At 47.5% G+C, this 22,026-nt stretch overlaps 1 protein-coding gene across 1 annotated transcript; it reads left to right on the forward strand.

The window, feature by feature from the left end:
* Positions 1 to 1,766: 1,766 nt before the first annotated feature.
* Positions 1,767 to 20,418, forward strand: LOC109547070 (GTPase IMAP family member 8). The gene is made up of 7 exons (XM_019933948.3): positions 1,767 to 2,019; positions 2,769 to 2,903; positions 6,226 to 6,274; positions 7,194 to 8,116; positions 12,912 to 13,250; positions 17,185 to 17,233; positions 19,145 to 20,418. The coding sequence occupies exons 2-7, from the start codon at positions 2,895 to 2,897 to the stop codon at positions 20,029 to 20,031; spliced, it is 2,256 nt and encodes a 751-aa protein (XP_019789507.2). The 5' UTR covers positions 1,767 to 2,019; positions 2,769 to 2,894; the 3' UTR covers positions 20,032 to 20,418.
* The last annotated feature ends 1,608 nt before the right edge of the window (positions 20,419 to 22,026 follow it).

Genomic DNA, 22,026 nt, shown 5'->3' on the forward strand with positions numbered 1-22,026 from the left:
ATAATCCCATTTACAGTAGCATCAGAAAGAATAAAACACCTAGGAATAAATTTAAGAAAGGAGGTCAAAGACCTGCACATGAAAATTGTAAGACATTGATAAAAGAAATTAAAAGACACAAATAAATGAAAATGTATTCCATGCTCATGGATTGAAAGAATTAATATTGTTAAAATACTACCCAAAAGCATCTACAGATTCAATGCAGTTCCTATCAAAATTCCAACGGTGTTTTTCAGAAACAGAAAAAACAATCCTAAAATTTGTAAGGAAGCACAAAATATTTCAAATAGCCAAAGCGGTCAGAGAATGACAAATACTGTATGATATCACTTTTTTATGTGGAATTTTTAAAAGCCAAATTCATAGAAATTGAGAGTAGAATGGTGATTACCAGGGGCTGGGAAATGGGAGAAATGGGGAGATGTTGGTCAAAGAGTACAAACTTCCACGTAGAAGATGAGTAGGTCTGGGGATCCAATGCACAGCACAGTGATTATAGTGTAATTCTATATTATCTACTTGAGAATTGCTAAGAGAGTAGATCTTACATGTTCTCACCACCAAAAAGAAATGGTAATTATGTGTCATGATGCAGGTGTTAGCTAATGTTATGGCAGTAATCTTTCTGAAATATAAAAGTGTATCAAATCAACACATCATGCACTTTAAACACATACATTGTTATATGTCAATTATACCTCAGTAAAGCTGGAGGGTATGGGCAGGGGGCAGAGTGGGGGGGGGTGACCAGGTGGAGTTCAGTGGGAGTTGGGTTCTTCACTAAAGAGCTGGCAGGAATGGGTGAACATCACACCCCAGCCCATTAGCTTCAGATGAAGTTAATCCCCTCACTATATCCGTGGAAAGTCAACTCCAGAAGGTTGAAGTGAGTTAGGCAAGATCACACGGTTTGTTAATAATCTAACCAGGTCCAGGGCATGTGTCACCAAAATACTTCTCTCCACACAATGATTGGCTATTTTACTCACCTTCTCATGACCCTCCTAAGAGGAGAAACAGTCACTTGAGTTGGAGGTACTAACAGAGGTGGCTAGGTTAAGCCCCGTATAAAAATTTTCTGTCTTCTGCCGGCTGTCCTATTTTTAATAGCTGGAAAAGCCCTCCTTTTCTTTCAGAATGAAGAGACTTTGCGTGTGATGTTCCTAGCAGGTAGGACCACTTTGGTGGCATTGTCCACTCTGAGGTTCACTCAGAGATTCCTCTCAAATTCCTGTCTTGGGGAAGGAAGGCCATTTTATTTTGTTTTTTAAAAATGCCTGAGGGTTTCCCTGGTGGCGCAGTGGTTGGGAGTCCGCCTGCCGATGCAGGGGGCGCGGGTTCGTGCCCCGGTCCGGGAGAATCCCGCGTGCCGCGGAGCGGCTGGGCCCGTGGGCCGTGGCCGCTGGGCCTGCGCGTCTGGAGCCTGTGCTCCACAGCGGGAGAGGCCACAGCAGTGAGGGGCCCGCGTACCGCAAAAAAAAAAAAAAAAAAAAAAAAAATGCCTGAAAAGCAAAAGACAACTGGAGATAAGATTGCTGGTCAAAGGTCAGAAACAAAACGAGTCCTCAGAAACCTAAAGTGCTCTTCCCCGCTGAGGTTATAGACCCTGCCAGGGACAAGATGCTGGTGTCACAGGAACCTCTGGAAAACAGTACCATAGCCCAAAGCAGCGGGTGGGATTCGCAATGACAACATTGCACACCCACCACCTCACTGGCCAATGTTTCTGTCTCTTTAAGTCATCACCACTGGGCCCCCCCTCCCTGAGCTTCCTGAACTCTGAGGTCTGAGAGGCACAGAGACTTCCTCCATGTGTGGAGAGGAAACCGCCCACTGCACCCACAGTCCAAGGGCAGGCGGTAGGTCAGGAGCTTCTGGGAGCCAGCGTTAGAGCCTGTCGCCAATCCTGCAGGAACGGTGAGCACAAAGGAAAAGGAACCAGCCCGGAGCAGGACCTGTGGGGAACAGGAAGAGCTCTGCCTGTGTGAAGCTGGCTGAGTGAGCAGCTGCGTTCTAGTAAGTATGTGAAAGGGGGGCAGGATCTAGAAACGGTAACTTCATGTGCCTCTAGGTTTGTAAGGTTGTTCTGAGTGTCAAACACAGTAAGTTCAGAAGAACAGGTAATCTTCTCGAGCTCTGCAGCGCACATGCTCTTCTTTGGGACTAAATTCTCTCTCCTTCCCTACTCCCTTAGTCCTTCTGCTGGAACTACCGCAGAAGGCAATGAACACTCCCCAAATGCATGTGCAGCAAATGCAAAAGATATTCCTGGGGACTTATAAGGGAAGCTAACCTCAGAACAAGTTACAAAGTGAAAATTCTGTATATATCTGAGCTGAACCCTCCTAAAACCTCCACTCTCCTTAGCGCTATCCACAATAGTGCAAGAGACAGCTAAGGTTGCGAACTTGGTCCTCAACCCTTGCCCTACATGATCACTTGAACATCTGCTCCCCTCCCCAAACTGGGCTCTGTGGGCTGCTCTGGTGTCAATTAAGGGAGTTTGTTGATTTCTAGACACAAAATAAGGAATCACATTATGTGATTTAGCCCTGGGGTAAACTTTACAGAAGCTTTGGGGGGGTGGGGTGATGGGGGTGGGGTGGGTAACGGAGTGGGGGGGGCAGCGGCAGGAGCGTTACTGCAGAGACACCCACAGCTTTGGCTTGAGCTCTAGGCAAACCTACCATCTGAGTCCTTTGGCCAGAGACAGGTTACTCAGCCAACCTCTCCCTTTGCTTTTGCGTCCTTGTTGGTGCCAATAGGGGGAGAACACAGTTACCTGTAGGAACCAGGTGGGCGACATGAAGAGGTAGAATTTGAAACGGACGTTGAAGCACAGACAGGACTCAGGCAGAAATGTGCGGTGGGATGAAAGGTCCTAGGAATGAATGCACAAGGTGGGTTGGAAAAGGCCCTGAAATCTGCTGTTTGTGGAGGGGCTGACTGGGGAGGGGATTAGGTGGGAATGAGGCTGGAGTAGACTGAGGAGAGACTGTGCTGTCGTGTTCAGGCACTCGTGTGATCAGGCAAACTTGACCACAGAACGTTTAATTGTATTGAATAATGTTGGAGTGGGTATTTTACTTCAAAAAGCCTCAGGTTTGAGGCAAGAACATAAAGAGCTGGAGGGGAGCATCCCGGTCTCTCCAGCACACAGATTATATTTAGACTTATTTATTTACTTATTTTTTACTGAAGTATAGTTGGTGTACAATATTATATTACTTTCGGGTATACAACATAGTGATTCTGCATTTTTATACTTATGCTCCATATAAAGTTAATATAAAATATTAATTAACTATATTGCCTGTGCTGTGCATTACATTGGTGTATCTTAGTTATTTTATACCCAGTAGTTTGTACCTCTTAATCCCCTTCCCCATCTTGCCCCTTCCCCCACCCCTCTCCCCAATGGTAAACACTAGTTTATTCTCTGTGTTTGTGAGTCTATTTCTGTTTTGTCATATTCCTCTGTTTGCTTTATTTTAAATTCCACATATAAGTGGAAACATACAGCATTTGTCTTTCTCTGTCTGACTTACTTCACTAAGCATAATCCCCTACAGGTCCATCTATGTTGTTGCAGATGGAAAGATTTCATTCTTTTTTATCTTTTTCATTCTTTTTTTATGAGTAATATTCCATTATATCTACCTATCTGTATATATATGACACCTTTTTCATTCATCTGTTGATGGGCACTTAGGTTGCTTCCATATCTCGGTTATTATCAATAATACTGCTATGAACATCAGGGTGCACACGTCTTTTTGAATTCGTGTTTTCATTTTCTTTGGATATATACCCAGGAATGAATTGCTGGATGATATGGTAGTTCTATTTTTAATTTTTTGAGGAACCTTCATACTGTTTTCCACCGTGGCTGTACCAATTGACATTCCTGCTATCAGTGTACTAGGGTCCCCTTTCTCTACATCCTCGTCAACAACACCAGTTGTTTCTTGTTTTCGGATGACACCATTCTGACAGGGGTGCTCCGTGCTTCCTGTACCTGATATCTGTTTCCCTTTTCGGGTTAGGAAAGTTTTCAATTACAATTTCACCAAATACATTTTCTACCCCTTTCTCTCTCTTTTTCTGGGACCTCTATCATGTGAATGTTAGCACACTTGACCTTTTCCCAGAGGTCCCATAAACTCTCCTCATTTTTTTAAATGTGTTTTTGTTTTTGCTGTACTGATTGGATGATTTCCACTAGTCTGTCTTCTGTGTTCTCCTACATCGCCTAATCTGCTCTTAATTCCTTCTAGCGAATTTTTCATTTCAGTTATCGTATTCTTCAGCTCTGACTGGTTTTTGCATTTTCTAATTCTCTGCCGAGGTTCCCACTGTGTTCATCTGTTGTTTACCCAAGTTCAGTTAGCATTTTTATTACTATTGCTTTGGACTCTTTGGCAGGTAAATTATTATCTCTGTTTCATTAGGGGTTTTTTCCTGGGGTTTTATCTTGTTCTTTCATTTAAAACACATCCCTTTGTTTTCTCATGTTGTTTGACTTTCTCTGTGTGTCTCTATGAAATTAGGTGAAACGGTTACCTGTCCAGGTCTCAAAGGCATGTCCTTGTGGGTAGCAACCCTTTGCAGTGTGCCTGTCACCAGTGGCTTTGGTGGGAGAGCTGGACGTGAAGTGAGCGGGGACCGCTTCTTCTCCCACAGTGTGCTGGCGGCCACCACCTTGGTGGGAAGCAAGGCTGGAGGCAGAGGGCTAGAGCCAGAGCCAGGTGCCAGCCAGGGCTTCTCCTCGGCTCAGGGCTAGTTGTTAGCCTATTGTGGGAGGAGTCAAGGACCAAGGGGCTGGGCAGGAGTCCTAAGGGAGTTGGGCTTCCCCCAGATGTGATGACAGTCTTCACCTTGGCTGGGGGTGTGGCCAGGGCCTGAGAGCCTGAGGCTGCACTTCTGAGCTGCCTCTGCTTTTTCCTCAGTGTGTACCCCTTGGTTAGAGGCAGGATAGAGAGCCAGAGGGGTTGGAGCCACACACCGGAGCTCTCTCTGCTCCTTCCCTGGTGCACATATGCCCACTGGCAATGGCAGCCTCGGCCTTTGTGGGGGGCAGTGCTGGAGCAGTAGGGGCTGGAATGGGAGCCTGGAGAGGGCTGGGAGGTGCTCTGGGGCAGTCCCGGCAGGCTGGCCAGAGCACCAGGCAGTCTTCAATGTACTGCCTCTGCACTGGGACTGAGAGCAAGCATGCTTGTGCTCTTCAAGACCAGAGTGTCAGGTTCTTACAGCCCTCCAGTAAGCCCTACTGATTTTCAAACCAGCTAAGGGGGCTCATCTTCCCAGTGTCAAGCCCAGGCCTGCGGTGCCTAGTAGGTGGCTCAAACCCCCCACTCCGCAGGGAGGATCCCCAAGCCTGGGATAGCCCTTCCACTTCTAGGTCCCCACTAGGGACTCAGGTCCCAACTAGATTGCGTCTCTGCCCCTGTACCAGACTCCACGTGGTCCTTTCTTTACAGCCTTGATTGTGGAAAAGCCATTTTGCTAGTCTTCAGGTCATTCTCAGAGAGAGTTGCTCTGTACGTAGCTGTAGCTTGGATGTGTTCATGGGGGCAGGTGAGCTCGGGGTCTCCCTCCTCCACCTTCTGGATCCCACCTCCTAGACGTATTAGGACGAGCCAAATTTTGTGGTTTTCTGAGCACAGAGTCAGGAGCTTTCCAGGTCAGCTTGGGAAAAATGTCTGTTTTCTGATTTCCAAAACCAAAATTCCAAGTTTCTTCTTGTTTCCCAGGCCAACAACCCTAAGGTAGGTCTTAAGTCAGTGAGCAAACTTTCTTGTTCTCAGGGTTTGACAAACCCCCCACCCCACCCCCAGCTGCTGAACCTCCAGGGAAAACTTATTTTCTACAACTTACGTCACTGACATAGAATTACCTGGGAAAATGAACATCAAAAGCTTATTCATTGACATAGAGTAAGTGTTGTCATCTCCCCTCTGCTCTGTGCATTTCGAGGCCCTGAAAAGACAGCACAAGCTCACCGGGTGTTCTCATAGTATCGTCCCAACCACAGACTGAGCTCTTCCACTGTCTTCCCTAAATTCTGATGCTCGGAGAGGGCAGGAACTATGACATTTTCACTGTGGTGTCACCAGCATTTTGGGCTTTGCCTGACACCTAGTAGGTAGTTTTACCTATGAATGAATAATGAATGAGTGAACGAATGAAAAAATAAATAACTTGTGCTGGGGACACTTTCAGGGAATCATGAGAGGACAGAAAACAGCAAGAGATGAAGAAAACGCCTATGGTAAGAACATGCCTCACAACGCGTGTTTGCCCCCAGGTATGAGCTCTGGGTAGTAAGGGGGATGGGCTAACTCAACACTGGACAGAGAGAAGCCCCAGAGGTTTCTCGATGCTGGGATGAAACAGCAAGAGCCCTGGGGCTGTCATTTGACCTAGATCTCTGCCCCTGACCTGCTGTGAGATATTGAGTTCTTTGACTAACCTGCACCTCCGTCCCTAAGGTAAAATGAATAAACCTCCTCTGATCTCCACAGAAGGGGGTGTAGAGGGAATCCAACTATATACTAGAGGGAACATGACTCACCAGGTAGAAGGTGTTAGGGAACAAGGATGGAGGGTTAACCAGGTATCTTATTAGGCAGCAGGTCTAAGAGAGAGGAGAGGATGAGGAGGGAAAGAGGGAGGGAAGAAGAGATGGTCTCATCTTATCCTCCCAACAGCCCTATGAGGACGGCGCTACATTAATGATCCCATTTGTGCAGGAGAGGTTTAGCACTTAGATTAAGCAGCTTCCCAGTGTTACACTGCTGGCCGGGGGTGGGGCTGTGATTCAGACTGAGGGTGTGGGACAGCAGACAGCCCTCGTGGCCAGGCCCACTGCCCCTCCTGCCTATCTTCAGTAAGAGGGTATCTGGGGAAGTAAGGCAGAGGCCACTGAAGTTGTCCAATAGGGAGCAGCTCTGCGCAGTGTGGATGGCAGGTCATGTCACACGAAGTAATGGCCTGTATCATACAGGGATGTCCTCTACAGAAACGTTCACCGGGTGCTGGTGCACCTACAGGTGCATGTGTGACGCCAAAGAGGGAAGAAGTAGACGGGTAGAGATCCCCCGGAGTTCACAGATCTCCGACCAGGGCACTCAGTAAAGGTTTGGTCCGAAAAGCAGAAGTCGAAGCACTCTGTTCTCCTTTGTTCAAAGGCATCCAGGGGACCCGGGTGCCAGGATATGTGCTTTCAGGTTCGGGAGCTTACAGATCATTGGTGCTCACAGGTTTAGAAGCCCGCGAGTCTGCCCTGCAGGAGCCCAGGCTGCGGCTCCTCCTGGCCGGGAGGTCAGGGACTGGGAAAAGCGCCACGGGAAACAGCATCCTGGGCCAGAAGCGCTTCCTCTCCAGGCTCGGGGCGACGTCGGTGACCCGGACCTGCGCCACGGGCAGCTGCAGGTGGGCCAAGTGGGACGTGGAAATCATTGACACCCCGGACCTCTTCAGCTCCAAAGTCTCCCAGACAGACCCGGGCTGCGCGGAGAGAGGCCGCTGCTACCTGCTCTCGGCGCCGGGGCCCCACGCCCTGCTCCTGGTGACCCAGCTGGGCCGCTTCACGGCCCAGGACCAGCAGGCCTGGAGTGGGGTGAAGGCGCTGTTCGGGGACGGCATCGTGACGCGCACCATCGTGGTCTTCACCCGCGAGGAAGACCTGGCTGGCGGCTCGCTGCAGCATTACGTGCGCGACACCGAGAACCGCGCGCTCAGGGAGCTGGTGGCCGAGTGTGGGGACCGCTTCTGCGCCTTCGACAACCGAGCCGCCGGCGGGAAGCGGGAGGCGCAGGTGATGGCGCTGATGGGGCTGGTGGAGGAGCTGGTGAGGCACCACGGCGGCGCTCCCTACACCAACGACCTGTACAGCCTGGCGCAGGCCCTGGGGGGCGCGGACCCCGCGGAGAGGCTGCGCAGGGTGGCGGAGCGAGTGGCCTTCTGCGAGCAGAGGCGGCGGGAGCGCTGGCCGCTGACCTGGCTGTGGCGGTGGCCCAAGGCGCGGGGGAACTGGCGTAAGCTGGGCGTGTGCACCCTAATGGGCGCCCTGGTCCTGCTCTACCTGCTCTGCAGGCACCGGCCAGAGGCCGTGACAGGGTGATATTCAGTCTTGCAGGTAACCTGGCAAGAAAGGAACTGAACACTTGAGTCTGAAGGGGGATTTCAAAGGAATCAGTTTTCAAGAGTTTCATATTTCCTCCAGTAAACAGTTTTAAAATAAAGTTGTGCAATTTTAAAACGTCCTTAAAACGTGTTAGTTAGCTTGATGTTTCGGTCCTCTCTTGAAAAATAGTGGAATGACTGGTGATTTTTAGTAGAAAATGGGTTCATAGCAAAGGGAAAACAGCTATTTTTATTTTGAGCTTGTGTTTGTTTGTTTAGACACTGCCTTCCTCCCTTTGGACTGCTATTTAAAAAAAAAAAAACAAAAAAACACAGACTGCATGGCTTAGAAACCACAGACATTTATTTCTCACACTTCTGGAGGCTGGAAGTCCAAAATCACGGTCCGGTTGGAGGGAGAGCCCTCTCTGAGATTGCAGACTGCCAGCTTCTGGCTGTGTCCTCACCTGGATGGAAGGGGCACTTTGGCAAGGGCACTAATCCCAATCATGAGGAATCTACCCTCATGACCTAGTAACCTCCCGCTGACCCCATCTCCTAATACCATCCTCTCCAGATTAGGTTTTCAACATGTAAATGCTGGGGAGGGGGACACAAACATTCAGAGCATAGCCTGCACTCTCTCTTCTTGATGTTTTCTGGTTCTTATGGGTAGATATCTCCCTTCAGTGATCCTTGTAATTTTTTTTTTTTTTCGGTACGTGGGCCCGTCACTGTTGTGGGCTTTTCCGTTGCGGAGCACAGGCTCCGGATGCGCAGGCGCAGCGGCCATGGCTCACGGGCCCAGCCGCTCCGCGGCATGTGGGATCTTCCCGGACCGGGGCACGAACCCGTGTCCCCTGCATCGGCAAGCGGACTCTCAACCACTGCGCCACCAGGGAAGCCCCTGATCCTTGTAAATTTTTATTATCATCAAGGAAAGAGATGTCACAGTCATACATATTAATGTTTACTTCTGATACATCGGTTTATTTACCAGTACAATGGCTTAGTACCAAGAAGTTAAATGTAACTACACTGAAAATAACACAGTTTCCAACTTTCTAGCATGTATTAGGGTTCATGTCTGTCCAAAATGAAGTAAGATTTGGGGAAAATAACATGCAATGTCTTCAATGTAGTCATCTATCTGGATTTTTAAATAATAATAATAATAATAATAAAGCGCCTGTCTCAAAATGGAGAAGAGAGGGGTGGCAGGGTCATCGGCAGAGAGCCACAGAGCACCGGAGGTTAGGTGTGGCTGTACCGTGGGGTTTTTACAGGGGATGGGCCAACCCACATAAGTCTGTGAATGCCAGCCTTACGTTGTGTAAGCAAACGCTAGGATCTGTTTATTTCCATATTTCTGAATGTGACAGAACACTTTAAAGGAAGTCTTTCTATCAGCCATGTGCTAGTTAGGAGGTGTGGATACAGGAGGAGGCAGATATCCCAATACTACCAGGGCTCAGGGGTGCTAAGGGCCGGGAGGTTGTGCGCAGGCATCCTAGGGCCATCCCAGCTCCACGTGGAGAAGGGGCCTATGCACATGCACTTCGATGCCACCTCGGGTTAAGGGCCTGCAGAGACTCAGGATGACTATGGGCTTAGAGTGGCCTGCAGCTGGGTGGGGGGGGGTACCTGAGGGCCATAGTAGTGGGGCAGGGAGTTGGGCTCTGTGAAGCCTGGCTGGAAAAAAGTCCATGATCAATTCCTGCCTTCAGCGTCGTGCTGGGCCCATGCAGGAACTCTCAGTCATGGAGGCACTCTTTCCACACCCTGAGGGCCCCAGGAAGGGGCCGACGTAGCGGAGACCGCCTGTGTCCGCAGCTTGCCCATCCAGGGCCACGTGCGCATGAGCATGCGTTGTAAGCCAAAGACTTCGCTTACCATGGGGTTGATTGTAACCTGCTTGTTCTTTCATTTTTCGTTTTCTCACGTCAGGGTGTCCACATATGCCCTCCAGTTTCTGTCATTGCTTATTATTTTTGTCTTGTTTGTAAATGGACATGTGATTTTTAAAATAAATATGAGTGTTAGGATTGTAAAATTCTCATGCGGACTGTAGCACATAGAAATGTGTAGGACCAGAGGAAGGCTTGACATCCGTGGGTAAAACACCCTGCTTGGGGCATCACCAGGACCATTGTGGGGGACAGTGGAAAGAGCAGGAGATGTGCAGAGGGCTTGTGTGACAAAGCCGGTCCCCTATGAACTTGCTCCAGGACCTTGGGCACAAGGGGAGTCAGCTTTTCTTGAGATGTATATATTAATATTAATCCTTATAGCTTTCATGTATGATGAAGTAACATGAGTGAAAGCACTTTGTAGGTTAAATTCCATAAGAATATAGTACAGAAACAAAAAGTCTAAGAAGAAACTTCTCATAATAATAATCCTCATAAATAAATCTCATACTCATAAATACATAAATTTCACACTCACGAATACTCCGCATTTATTCTTCATAATAATAACTACTCCACATTATTCTATGTATAGAGTTGGGAGCTAGTGGTAATATAAGGTCGGCATGATTAGTCATCAAATATATTTACAAAGTGCAGTCAAAGTTGTATTTGTTCTCTAAAATATTCCTAGTTTCTAATCCTTAGATTTAGAACTATGCAACATGACTCATAAGTAAATGGAAGACACGATTTTTAGTTTTTAAAATGTAATTTAGGGACTTCCCTGGCGGTCCAGTGGTTAAAACTCCACGCTTCCACTGCAGAGGGCACGGGTTCCATCCCTGGTCGGGAACGAAGCTCCCGCGTGATGCGCGGGCAGCCCAAAAAATTTAAAATATATACAATTTAATGTTACACATGTAATACAAGATAGATCATAAAACAAAATAATATAAGACTGATCATAAAATAGAAAACAGAAGCTGTAGAGAGAACACTATAATATAATAACAATTTATTGCCTTAATATTTTATGATGAAAAATACCTCATGAGGTATGAAGGGTAATTATCATTAACAGCCTTTTATTTGAAGAGGAAAGTAATGTACTGAGAGTCAAGTGATTTTCTAAGGGCAAAACGTGGCAAATCAGAACTGGAACTTATTTTTCCTTATTGTCCTATAGGAAGAGTTTCCTGAACCAGACACAGGGTCAAAATGCTATAACTTCTCAAAAACTGTCTATTTGAGTGAATATATATATATATATACACATATATATCTTGATTACTTACATGTCCTCTCATTTTTTCCTTTTTTTCCTCACCTTTTCTTTTATCTCTTCCAGAATAAAAATTCGCTGATCGTGTGCTGATGAAGTTTCTTTCATATTTCCATGCCCTGCTGCCTGGATCAACTGTCATTTTATATAAAGAGGTTCATATTTGACTTACTTTTGAGAGTTGTTTTTGGTCATGATGAGTTTTTCTTTTTTTTTAATTAATTTATTTATATGTTTGGCTGCACTGGGTCTTCATTGCTGCGCATGGGCTTTCTCTAGCTGCGGTGAGAGGGGGCTACTCTTTGTTGCAGTGCGCGGGCTTCTCTATGCAGTGGCTTCTCTTGTTGTGGAGCACGTGCTCTAGGCACGCGGTCTTCAGTAGATGTGGCTCACAGGCTCTAGAGCGCAGGCTCAGTAGTTGTGGCATACAGGCTTAACTAAGCCTCCTCGGCATGTGGGATCTTCCTGACCCAGGGCTCGAACCCATCTCCCCTGCATCAGCAGGCGGATTCTTAACCACTACGCCACCAGGGAAGCCCCCAAGATGAGTTTGTCAAGCAGAAGATTTCAAACAATGCATTCTCTCTTACGTAGTCTTGTACAATATTCATTATTGTACAATATTCAATTCTTGTACAATATTCAATATTCATCACCTGGCTGGGCAGATGCCACTACGCCTTCCAGAGAATATCCTATGGATTGAACTCCCTAGAAGAGGAATTCCTATAACTCCTTGGGGAAGCCAGAGCTAGACTATGACCCAAGACTCTTTTTTTCTGCCCCGGGAGCCTTCATCTGATAGTGGCAATGTTTGCCTTTTCTTATACAACTGCATTTGCGCTTGCTTATTCCAGCAATAAAATATTTTGAGATTTTTTCTAAATTTGTCTTTTACCTCTTTTTTTTTTTTAAGTAGTTGTCTTCCAAAATGATGTAGTATTTTGTTTTAATCATTATTTGGGGTCTTCATTATTTTTATACCTTACATTCAATCTCTTTCTCGGCCCAGTTCTTATTTATTTTATATTTCCTTTCACTCTACACCATTAATTTCAGGCACTCCTTTTTACTTTGGAAATAGTGTTAAATCGTGTATATCCCTTGATTTACTACATCTGAAAACACCTAAGATCTATTCTTCCACATGCTGGCGAAATAGCTCATGGATACGCTGAAGAGAACTGCTTACCACTCCTCAAACATCACACACACCCCCCCAAGAAGAGACACCCAACCCCAAGAAACAAAAGACAAGGGTAGTCACTTTCTGCCTCCCAGCCCTGGGGAGTTTCTGGAAAGGAGGAAGGCTCCATTCTAACCTGTTCCACATCTGGGCTCCAGCTTTGCACGAAGGTAGACAAGTCCTCCTTCCTGAGAAGCCAGTGATTCTTTCCTGTGCCAAAGAAAATAACTAACTTTCTCAGTAGATCTCTTTGTAGGTGCTTTCACAGGGAGACTCAGGTCAGCGTGGTCTGTGTTAGAGTGAGAGGTACTTGGACTCAACAGGAGAGATGAGACGTTGATCTTCCGGGAATGGTGGCCGGAGAGCACGACACGCCCGCGGAGGCAACAGGGGTCTTTAGCAACGGGGGAACTGGGGGGATTGGGGCCCGTGTTCTTCTCTTTCACGCTCCAAACATCACTTCTTTGCACACGTCTTAAAGAGGAAATGGGAGTGGGCGAGGGGCTCGCGGGCTCCGACAGGAAGCATCCCATTACGGGGGAAGCACGCTCCGAACTCGCTGCTTTCCGGTTTCCGCAGCAGCAGTTTCGCCCCATCCGGAGGGGGTGTCCCCAACTGCGGGGACAGGGGGCGCACTCCGTCAGCCCCATTTTCCTTCTTGCCCTGCAGCCGTGCCCTGGAACCTTCGGCCGCGCGCTCGCGCCGACCCGCCGGCACCCAGCCCGCAGCGCCGCGCCTGGTAAGGGGAACCCGGCGGGGGTCCCAGCGTCCTGGGTGGAGGCCAGGGAGGGGGGACGCGTCCTGGAGGCCGCGGCTGAGTCAGGGCTACTGATTTCTCGTGGGATCTGACACCGGTTACCGTACTTCTGGGCTCTCCCATCAGTGAAACGGGGCGCCGATGGTGAGCGTTATGGGCAACCGCGGATTCCTAGCGGGAGGGAAGCGGCTTCGGGAACCGCTCACCCCGCGTTCACGGCCCACAGCTTTCCACAGCGTGGAGGTCTTTTCCGTCTAGTTGCCTACTTCTTTAGCTCTTCTGACTTTCATAAGCTTCACGGGGTTTCATAAAGCTTCACTAAGATTCTCATCCCATTTGACAGATGAGTAAACTGAAACTCACCAGGTGCCCGAACTAGGTGGGGCGGACGTCTCAGTTTTAGCTCTTCACTTCCCCGCACCAGCCCCGCCCCATCCCTGACAAGCACCACGCCCCCTGAGGCCTGGGTACCGGGAGTCTATTCCTAGGGGTCCACAGGACAAGTTCGGGGTCATTATGTTCCCGCCCTCATTGAGCCACGTGCTCCAAACGGAACCTCTCAGTGAACATTGTCCCATTGATCTGAAAACCAGCCCATTCTCCCCCAAATACCCACGCTTTTCCTACGACACGATGTCGAACTCGACCGTATGGCAGACAGATTCCAGTGTGTACAGGAACCAACCCTTTGCTAAAGCTCCTGTGAGAGCCGCGTTATGAAATGACAACGCTAAACTCTGACACAAGTGATACCAGGAAACAGCGGGAGGGGGCAGGTGGGCGAAGGAGGATATGAATCAGGCAGACAGAAAGTATTTTTATCTTTCCTAAAACAGCATGAGAGAGCCTGCTTTCCAATGGTTTGATAAAGTAAGGTGCCGTCAAGATAAAATCAGGCTCGTGTCGTGTACAAATCAGGAGGTACATTATGTGCTCATTGGCTTCAACCTCCTACCTAAGCTACATCCTCCTGCTGCTCCTGTCAGATACTCTTATAATCTCTGCCCGCATGCTGCCCGCGACTCTCTCACGATTCCTGATCCCGCCTGGGGGAAGATTAAGAGGGTTTTCCTTGTGGAGAAGAAATCTGCCTCCACTCGCGATTCTCCCTCTTCTGTCTACGATGTGATTGACACGTGTCACGTTCCTTCGAGTTTAGGATGTTTCCCGATCTTTTCCTAGGCTGATTCTGTCCTTTTAATATTCTATGACTCATTTTAGCATCTCCATCAATATCCTTTCTGACTAGCCTCTGCACACTTTATTATTTGTTAATATCTGTCCAAAATAATCTACTCCTCGGTGGGACGTGTCTCCCCGGCAGCCTGACCCACTCAGAAGACGGTTCAGGAGGACCGTGCGCGCCTCTGCTAATGTAACCTGAACTTTGACTGGCTTTTGTGAGGCCACAGAGCTCCATTTGGGTCACACTGATCATCAAGTCATGGGAAAACACCAGATTGCTTTAAACTGAAATACTTCCATTCCGAGCAACTTCTGGCCCTGCGATTTTACCTTTGAATAATCTTTTTTTTGCACTCAAGATTTTGCAATACAGTTCCCTTTGTTAGTTTTAGGGTAAGCTTCCAGCCTGCCTGCCTCAGTTTATGTCCTGACCATGGATGGCAGCATGGTATGTGGTGTTCCAAGAGGTTCATTGACTGTATAATCTCTTCTCCACCCTGATAAATCTAGGAGAATACACAGGCAAAATGAGCCATGTTTTGGTCTTAGCTCCATGGAAGTTGTGTGATCGTGGGCAGGTCAGTTGAGGCTCAGTTTCCTAATATTTTAATAGAAATTTTAATACCTATCTTGATCACATCATAGGGAATTTAGGAGAACGATTCAAAGAACGGACATGAAAGAAACTTGAAAATTACAAACGGCTGCACAGAGGATTATTACCATGGTAAAGTTCATCATCAACATTGTCACCACTGTCGTCATCGTCTTTACCACATCGATATATTGATTCCAATATATAGCAACTGCCGTCTGAAGTAGAAAAGATGTCAGAGGATTTGAGCAGTTTTAGCAAAAGCTGGAGTGTTATTGACCAGAGGCCAGGACAGCGTGTGGGAGAATGTGGTGAGGAAAATGCTCTTCTCTGGGCTTAAGGAAAGGAAAGTGGTGCAGAAGGAGAAGGAAAGGAAGGAAGGAAGTTGCCTTAATAAATTCTGAGCATGTGCCAAGGGCTGGTTTCCCTAATGAGGGCCATTTCTAGTCTTCCCTCCTGAGTGAACAGAAGCATGTGAAAGAGGTAGAAATAACAGAATCGACCTGAATAGCAAATGAACTATGAAAACCGTTTTCAATTCAATGTTAATCAATAAACTGCACCTTTAAACCAATTAAGACATCCTAAGATATGCCCATCAGGGTGACCAAAAAATTAAAAATCTAATATCACCAAGCGTAGGTGAAGATTGGGGGGATTCTCACCCATGGCTGCTGCCAGCATGACTTAGCACAAGCTTCTTGGAGTCGTATTTGGCAGTATCTTGTCAGGTGGAAACTACATATCCCAGAGCAATCGTCCACGTGCACAAGGAGACGTGTAGGGGGATTCTTCTGCAGCGTGGTTTGTAGTAGCAAGCACGTATCTTGGCACACCAAGTGTTTGTTAATAAAATTGAGTTGGATAAAATGCTACATAAATAACATCACTGACATAAAAGATTAAAATACCAAAAAGTACTATATATTACCTATACATACATGTGTATCTCAGAATATTGGTTGCCTCTGAAGGGAAGAGGGAGAATGAGACGGGTTGGGGGGAGTCAAAAAATAAATAAATGGAACTATATGTGTAATGTTTTAACTTTTTCAGTCAAACCAAACAGCAGCAGTGAAAATGCCAAAATACTTAGATCTGCTCACTGCAAGTAGTGGGCATTTGTTTCATTACTCTGTGTATTTCTCCCCTTAAAATGTTTGCTTCAGAACTGCATAATCTTTAAAACTGAATAAATAAAATACAGTCTCGGAGATCATCTTAATTATAGTGGCACATTGCATGCTTGCCTTTTCTAATGCATGCTCACCTTTTCTAGCACCAAGAAGAACGACACAATATTATGTCTCATCTGAATGAAACATTTATCCCCATAGTTTTGCCAATTTCTGGGTGTATCTACTGGAAAAATTTTTAAGTGGTTATTGGGAGACCCACAAGGGAAGACATGTGGTTTAAAACTGAGCAGGAAATGAATTTACCTTGAATTTGTCCTGAATGTTGACTCTGTCCCTCAGTCATGGCACCAGCTTCTCTCCACCAGCTGCTCAGAGGGGAGGGAGGGTGGTGGCCGTGCTCCTCCGTCTTCTACCTCGTCCTCTCATGTCCGTCCTCACAGGAGCCCTGGATCCCCAATTCCACACTCCCATTGGAAGGTACATTGTACTTTCCTCTTTGCCACTGGGATATCCATCTGGTACAAAGAGTTTCTGGGGCTGGAAATGGCCAGTACTTCAAACAAGCCAATGTCATTTACAGCAAGGCAATTTTTATTCTCTAGTCTAGCAAGTTTGCTTACTTTGATTCCAATAATAATAGTAATAATAAAACAATAAACAAAATCCTGCTTCTCATTCCACAGAAGAAGACTTTCTTTATTTCATGCCTTTTCAGGTAGAGGGGAGATAATCAACTGACTTGTTTTCAAACATTTCATGCTTTCCTATAGGATGAGGAAAAAGCAGGAGTTCATTGTGTTAATATAACCTAGAATCACCTGGCTTGCTTAAAGTTATATATGGATATTTGAAAGTAAAATATAAGTTAAAAAATTAGCGATGGAAACGGCTCATCTAAGGATAATTATTCTTGGCTGTCTGAATTGGAGGTGTTCTCAGGCCTTACCAAGTCCCATATGGACACCTGCTTTTTATTCCTTTCCTTTTTTTATTCCAGAAGAGAATGGAAGGGCTTCAGAGGAGCAGATACGGGACTATGGCTGAAGGTAAGAAAGCCTCCAAATTCTCAAGAGCTCTAGGCATCAGGGAAGAGTCACTGTTTTCTCTCCTCCTCTCCCTCACCTCAAACACAGTGACAGAAAAGAAACCCAGTTATTTTCCACTGCAGAAGAAAAGGCAGCTATCATGTTCTTATCTTCCCCACCATCATCACAGCACACACACCCGAGTGTGAAGCTCTCCCCTGTGCCGTGATGTATGGGAAATGAGGAAATGAAACTTCAAGTCAGAGGTCAGGGGACTTGGAAACGAACTGTGAAAATGATATCCTTCCCTGCCTGCACTCAACTGAAAAGAGGAAAACTTCCCCATAAAGATTTAGTAAATCGTGTTTGCTAAAAAAAAAATCCAGGATACTTAAGAAAGGGAAGAACCAACACAGGGTAAAAGGAATAACAATAACAGATTTTAGGAGACTAAAATGAACTTAATTCATCTGAGCTCCTAAGAACTCCAGAAATCCTCGGATTCTCACTCTCTTCATCCCTTGAAGATTTTAGCTCTTGATGCAGGGTCACCCTCAACAACACCACTTTTGTTCTAATTTCCTGTCATTCTATCAGCCAAATTGACGATCTTTCCAATGCATGTATTTCTTACACATGATGGTCTTATCATTTCTTCCTCAGCCACCGATCCAGGGTCATCTGTCAGACTGTTGCGGTCTCACACACACCTGCGAACTTCCCTCAGAGAGGAATCAGAACCAAGACAGAACACCAATATCCAGTGCAAATCCAAAGTAGATTAGTGATAGGCGTTTATTACGCACAAAAGCGCAAACCGATCGGGGCCTCACCAAAAGCAGGGTGAGACCCCGAGTCTTGTACGGGTGTGGTGTTTATATCCCAGGGTAACAGGATGTTCGTTCTAATTTTGAACTATTGGGTCGGCCATCCGGAACCCAGCGTCTTCCTGTTCACATTATGCTGGCAAGAAAAGCTCAATTTCACAGCAGCCAAGTCAGGCGGTTAGCAATAAAAGCAGTTACGGTGCAAACAGTTTTAAACCAAAACATTCCATCATTAATTCCAAGTATTACAATCGAAACTGTATGTTCTGGGACAGCGTGTCCCGTCACAAGACTCCGTCCTTGACTTTAACGACAAGCTTTCTGTAGGCTCACGTTCAAACATCCAACTCCCCACCCAAAAAGAGGAAACCCGGGGACATTCAGCTGGTTCTCGGTGGTAGGTCACTGGAGCTCTGACATCTGAGACTTCCTTTACCCCCAAGGTTCAGATGAATGTGATTGGCAGCCTGTGTACCTGGGAATTAATTGGTGGGTGAAAGAGAGGTGATCATAGTTTCTCACTGATGACTTCTCATCCTCCACCTCTTTCTAATCTCACGTTTATTTAGCATGAAACTGGGCTAAGCACGATCCCTGGAAAAGCTCAGGGACCAGCTTTCTGAAAGCTGTGTTTTCCCTGGTCCTGACGAAGTCCCTGGAGCATCCTTCACAGTGTAGCGGTTCTTACTCCTGGCTATGCGTCCAAGTTCGGGCTCCCAGTGTGGGCTTCCTGCCATTCAAGAGTCGCCTCAAGTTGTCTGCAAACATTTGTATGTATTTAAATATCACTGTTTGGCAGGGAGAGAGGTCCATAGCTTTCATGAGATACCATGAAAGGTCCGTGACCTAAAAATCTTAAGAATCACTAACTTTACCAACAAGGACCTACTGTATAGCACAGGGTACTCTGCTCAATATTCCGAAATAACCTAAATGAGAAAAGAGTTTGAAAAAGAATAGATACACGTATATGTATAGAGTAATCATTTTGCTGCACACCTGAAGCTAACACAACATTGTTAATAAACTAAACTCCAAGATAAAATAAAAAATTTTTTAAATCACTGACTTAGTAAAACACGAAAAACTCTTTTTTTTTTTATAGGCGGGATAGAAAATAAGCTGTTTGCAACCTCGTCCTCATTGAGGATCATCCTGGTGGGCAAAGCAGGCAGTGGGAAGAGCGCCACCGGGAACAGCGTCCTCTGCCAGCCAGTGTTTGAGTCCAGGCTGGCGGCCCAGTCGGTGACCAGGAAGTGTCAGGGCGCAACGGGCACGTGGGATGGGAGGAGCGTCCTGGTGGTGGACACGCCCCCCATCTTTGAGGCGAGGGCCCAGGACCAAGAGGCGTACGAGAACATCGGGGACTGCTACCTGCTCTCGGCCCCGGGGCCTCACGTGCTGCTGCTGGTGACCCAGCTGGGGCGCTTCACAGAGCAGGACGTGGTGGCCGTGACCAGGGTGAAGGAGGTCTTTGGGGCGAGAGCCCTGAGACACACGGTCATCCTCTTCACCCACAAGGAGGACTTGGGGGACGGATCCTTGCATGACTACGTAGCAAACACAGACAACGTCAGGCTGAGGGCCCTGGTCCGGGAGTGCGGGCACAGGTACTGCGCCTTCAGCAACCGGGCCTCCGGGGACGAGCAGAGGAAGCAGCTGGCCGAGCTGATGGCCGTGGTCGAGGGGCTGGAGAGGGAGCTCCAGGGCGCCTACCTCAGCAACGACCTCTTCTTTGATGCACAGCGGCTCCAGCAGGGCGGGGGCGACCCCCATGGAGAAGGTCACGTGCGCTACCTGGCCAAGGTGCGGTCGCATATTGCAAAGCAAAAGCAAGACCTGAAAGAGGCCCAGAGAAACGGCGCCTTCAAGGCGCTCCTGCGAGTCAAACACTGGATCGTTTCTCACATCGGAATATTTGCTGTTTTTGTTATATGCTTTTTGAGTTTTGTTGCCATTTTAATTAGCTTGTGTAGCACTCACGAATGCTGAGCATTTTCAGATGATACCTGCCATCAGCTTCCATTTTTTCAGAGTCAGTATCTTTGTCTATGTTGATAAGGAACTTTATTTGCTTTTCGTGTAGTTTCACTTTCAATTTCCCTTCCTTGCACCAGACACACCATCCATTTTCTTCAGTTGCTTTTTAGGTAAATAAAATCCAAAGGAAAATTCCCTTTTTGTTTTGTTAAAAATGGTGAAAGCAAATAATAAACTAACTGGATACAGTCGTGAAATATTAGGGAGCTTGCAGGAAGGAAAGTGAGTGGACTGTCACGCTGTGTGAGCATCTCACCTCTGTGACCTACTTTTTACAGCCTTGCTGTTGAGGAGAGAAACATGTCATATTAAAAGCTGGTAGTGGAATTCCTTATTGTATTCAGAAACGTACTCTGACTTCCTTGTGGGATGTGGAAAAAAAAATTAAAAGGCACACCCCCCCCCCCCCCCGCAAGAGAGAAAGATGAGGACATTTCGGTGGGGGGCGGGGGTGGTCTCTGGGGCCTGAAGAGGCTGAGGGAGAAAGGGGGAGGGGCCTGGGGGTGAGGAGAAGAGGAATGGGGTCTGTGCAGAGTCAGTGCCTGGGGAATTAAGGAACTGGAATTTGTTAGAGCGGGGCTTGGCAAGGGCCAGACTGTAAGGGTAGTATTTCAGGCTTAGCCGACTATCTGGTCTCCATTGCAGCCACTCAACGGTTCCCTTGCAGCGCAAAAGCCGCGGTGGACAAGATGCAGGTGCCAGGCGAGGCTGCATCCCCATACGACTTTATGAAATTTGAATTTCATGTACTTTTCATATGTGAAACATTTTGCTTCTTTTGATTTCTTCACCCTTCAATACGTGTAAAAGCCCTTTTTTAGCTCACAGGTTATGCAAAACGGGCGGCAGCCCGGATTAGGTCTGCAGCCCGCGGTTAGCCGACCCCCGCCTTAGGAAGTTTTCCATCATGGGTTGAGCTCTGATGTAGTGGAACATCTTGAACCCCAAAGTCAGCACAATCGTGTGTGATACCTGCAGAAATTTGGGGAAAGGGTGGCGTTGCCCATTTCAGTGGTAGCAAAGAGAAGAGGGCAGACATTGGCGTGAAATCCGAGCGGAAGTCACGAAGTCAGTGGAAACAGGAAATCCGAAGAGGAGGGCCCTGTGCGGCCCCTCTGAGCTGCTCCTTTGGGATAGCCGCCGCCCCCAGCCCCTGCTTCGTACCCTGTAGGGGAGACCCGCAGTCGTCCCAGGCAGCCTGTGACTGGATGGGCAAGTGATGAATACGCTAGAATCTCAGGAACTTGACTGTGATGCCCAAGCGTCATTCTGCAAACCTCCACTGGTTCTAAGGTGCGTGTTGGTCTCTACAGCGCTACCCCATAACTGATTCCAATCTCGTGCAAGGAGTGCTATGTCTGAGCTCCACAAACTCTTGAAACCCCAAGACACTCTTGCGTTCTCAGACCAAGGACCCCCTCCTCAATGCAGTGTTTCCAAACGGTCCGACCTAACTCGGTCTCTCCCTTCCTTGTCTTCATTCAGTCCCGCTCCACCAACACCCTTGTGAGCACTGAGTGTTGGGCTCTATGCTCAGCGCGGTAGGGGGATAAAGGCATATAAAAATGCGTATGAGAGAAATGCGTCAGCCAGAAGGAGGGGGCGGGCTCAGAGGGGGGGTGGGGGTGGGGTTGGGGGGTGGGCAGAGGCAACCTAGCCAGGGCTGGGCTTCTAGGAATGTGCCGGCCCCTCCCTCCCGGGACTCACTCAGGAGGAGGGAGCCCACGCTCAACGAGGGGAATGAGCATCCTGGTAGGAGGGATGCAGGGAGGCACCTGGCTGGGCGGGGCCCTGGGCGTCACCCCCAGGGTTCAAGGGCTACCTCCCCGAGGCTTTTAAGCAAATTAGGAATTTTAGGAAGACCATGCTGCAGCAATGTGGCCATTGGACTAAATAAGCGTAAGCCTGAGAACAAAGGATACCATTCAGAAGAAAAGGATTCCATCT

The sequence above is a fragment of the Tursiops truncatus genome, chromosome 9 (assembly GCF_011762595.2).
Source record: "Tursiops truncatus isolate mTurTru1 chromosome 9, mTurTru1.mat.Y, whole genome shotgun sequence".
NCBI classification, from domain to species: Eukaryota; Metazoa; Chordata; class Mammalia; order Artiodactyla; family Delphinidae; genus Tursiops; species Tursiops truncatus.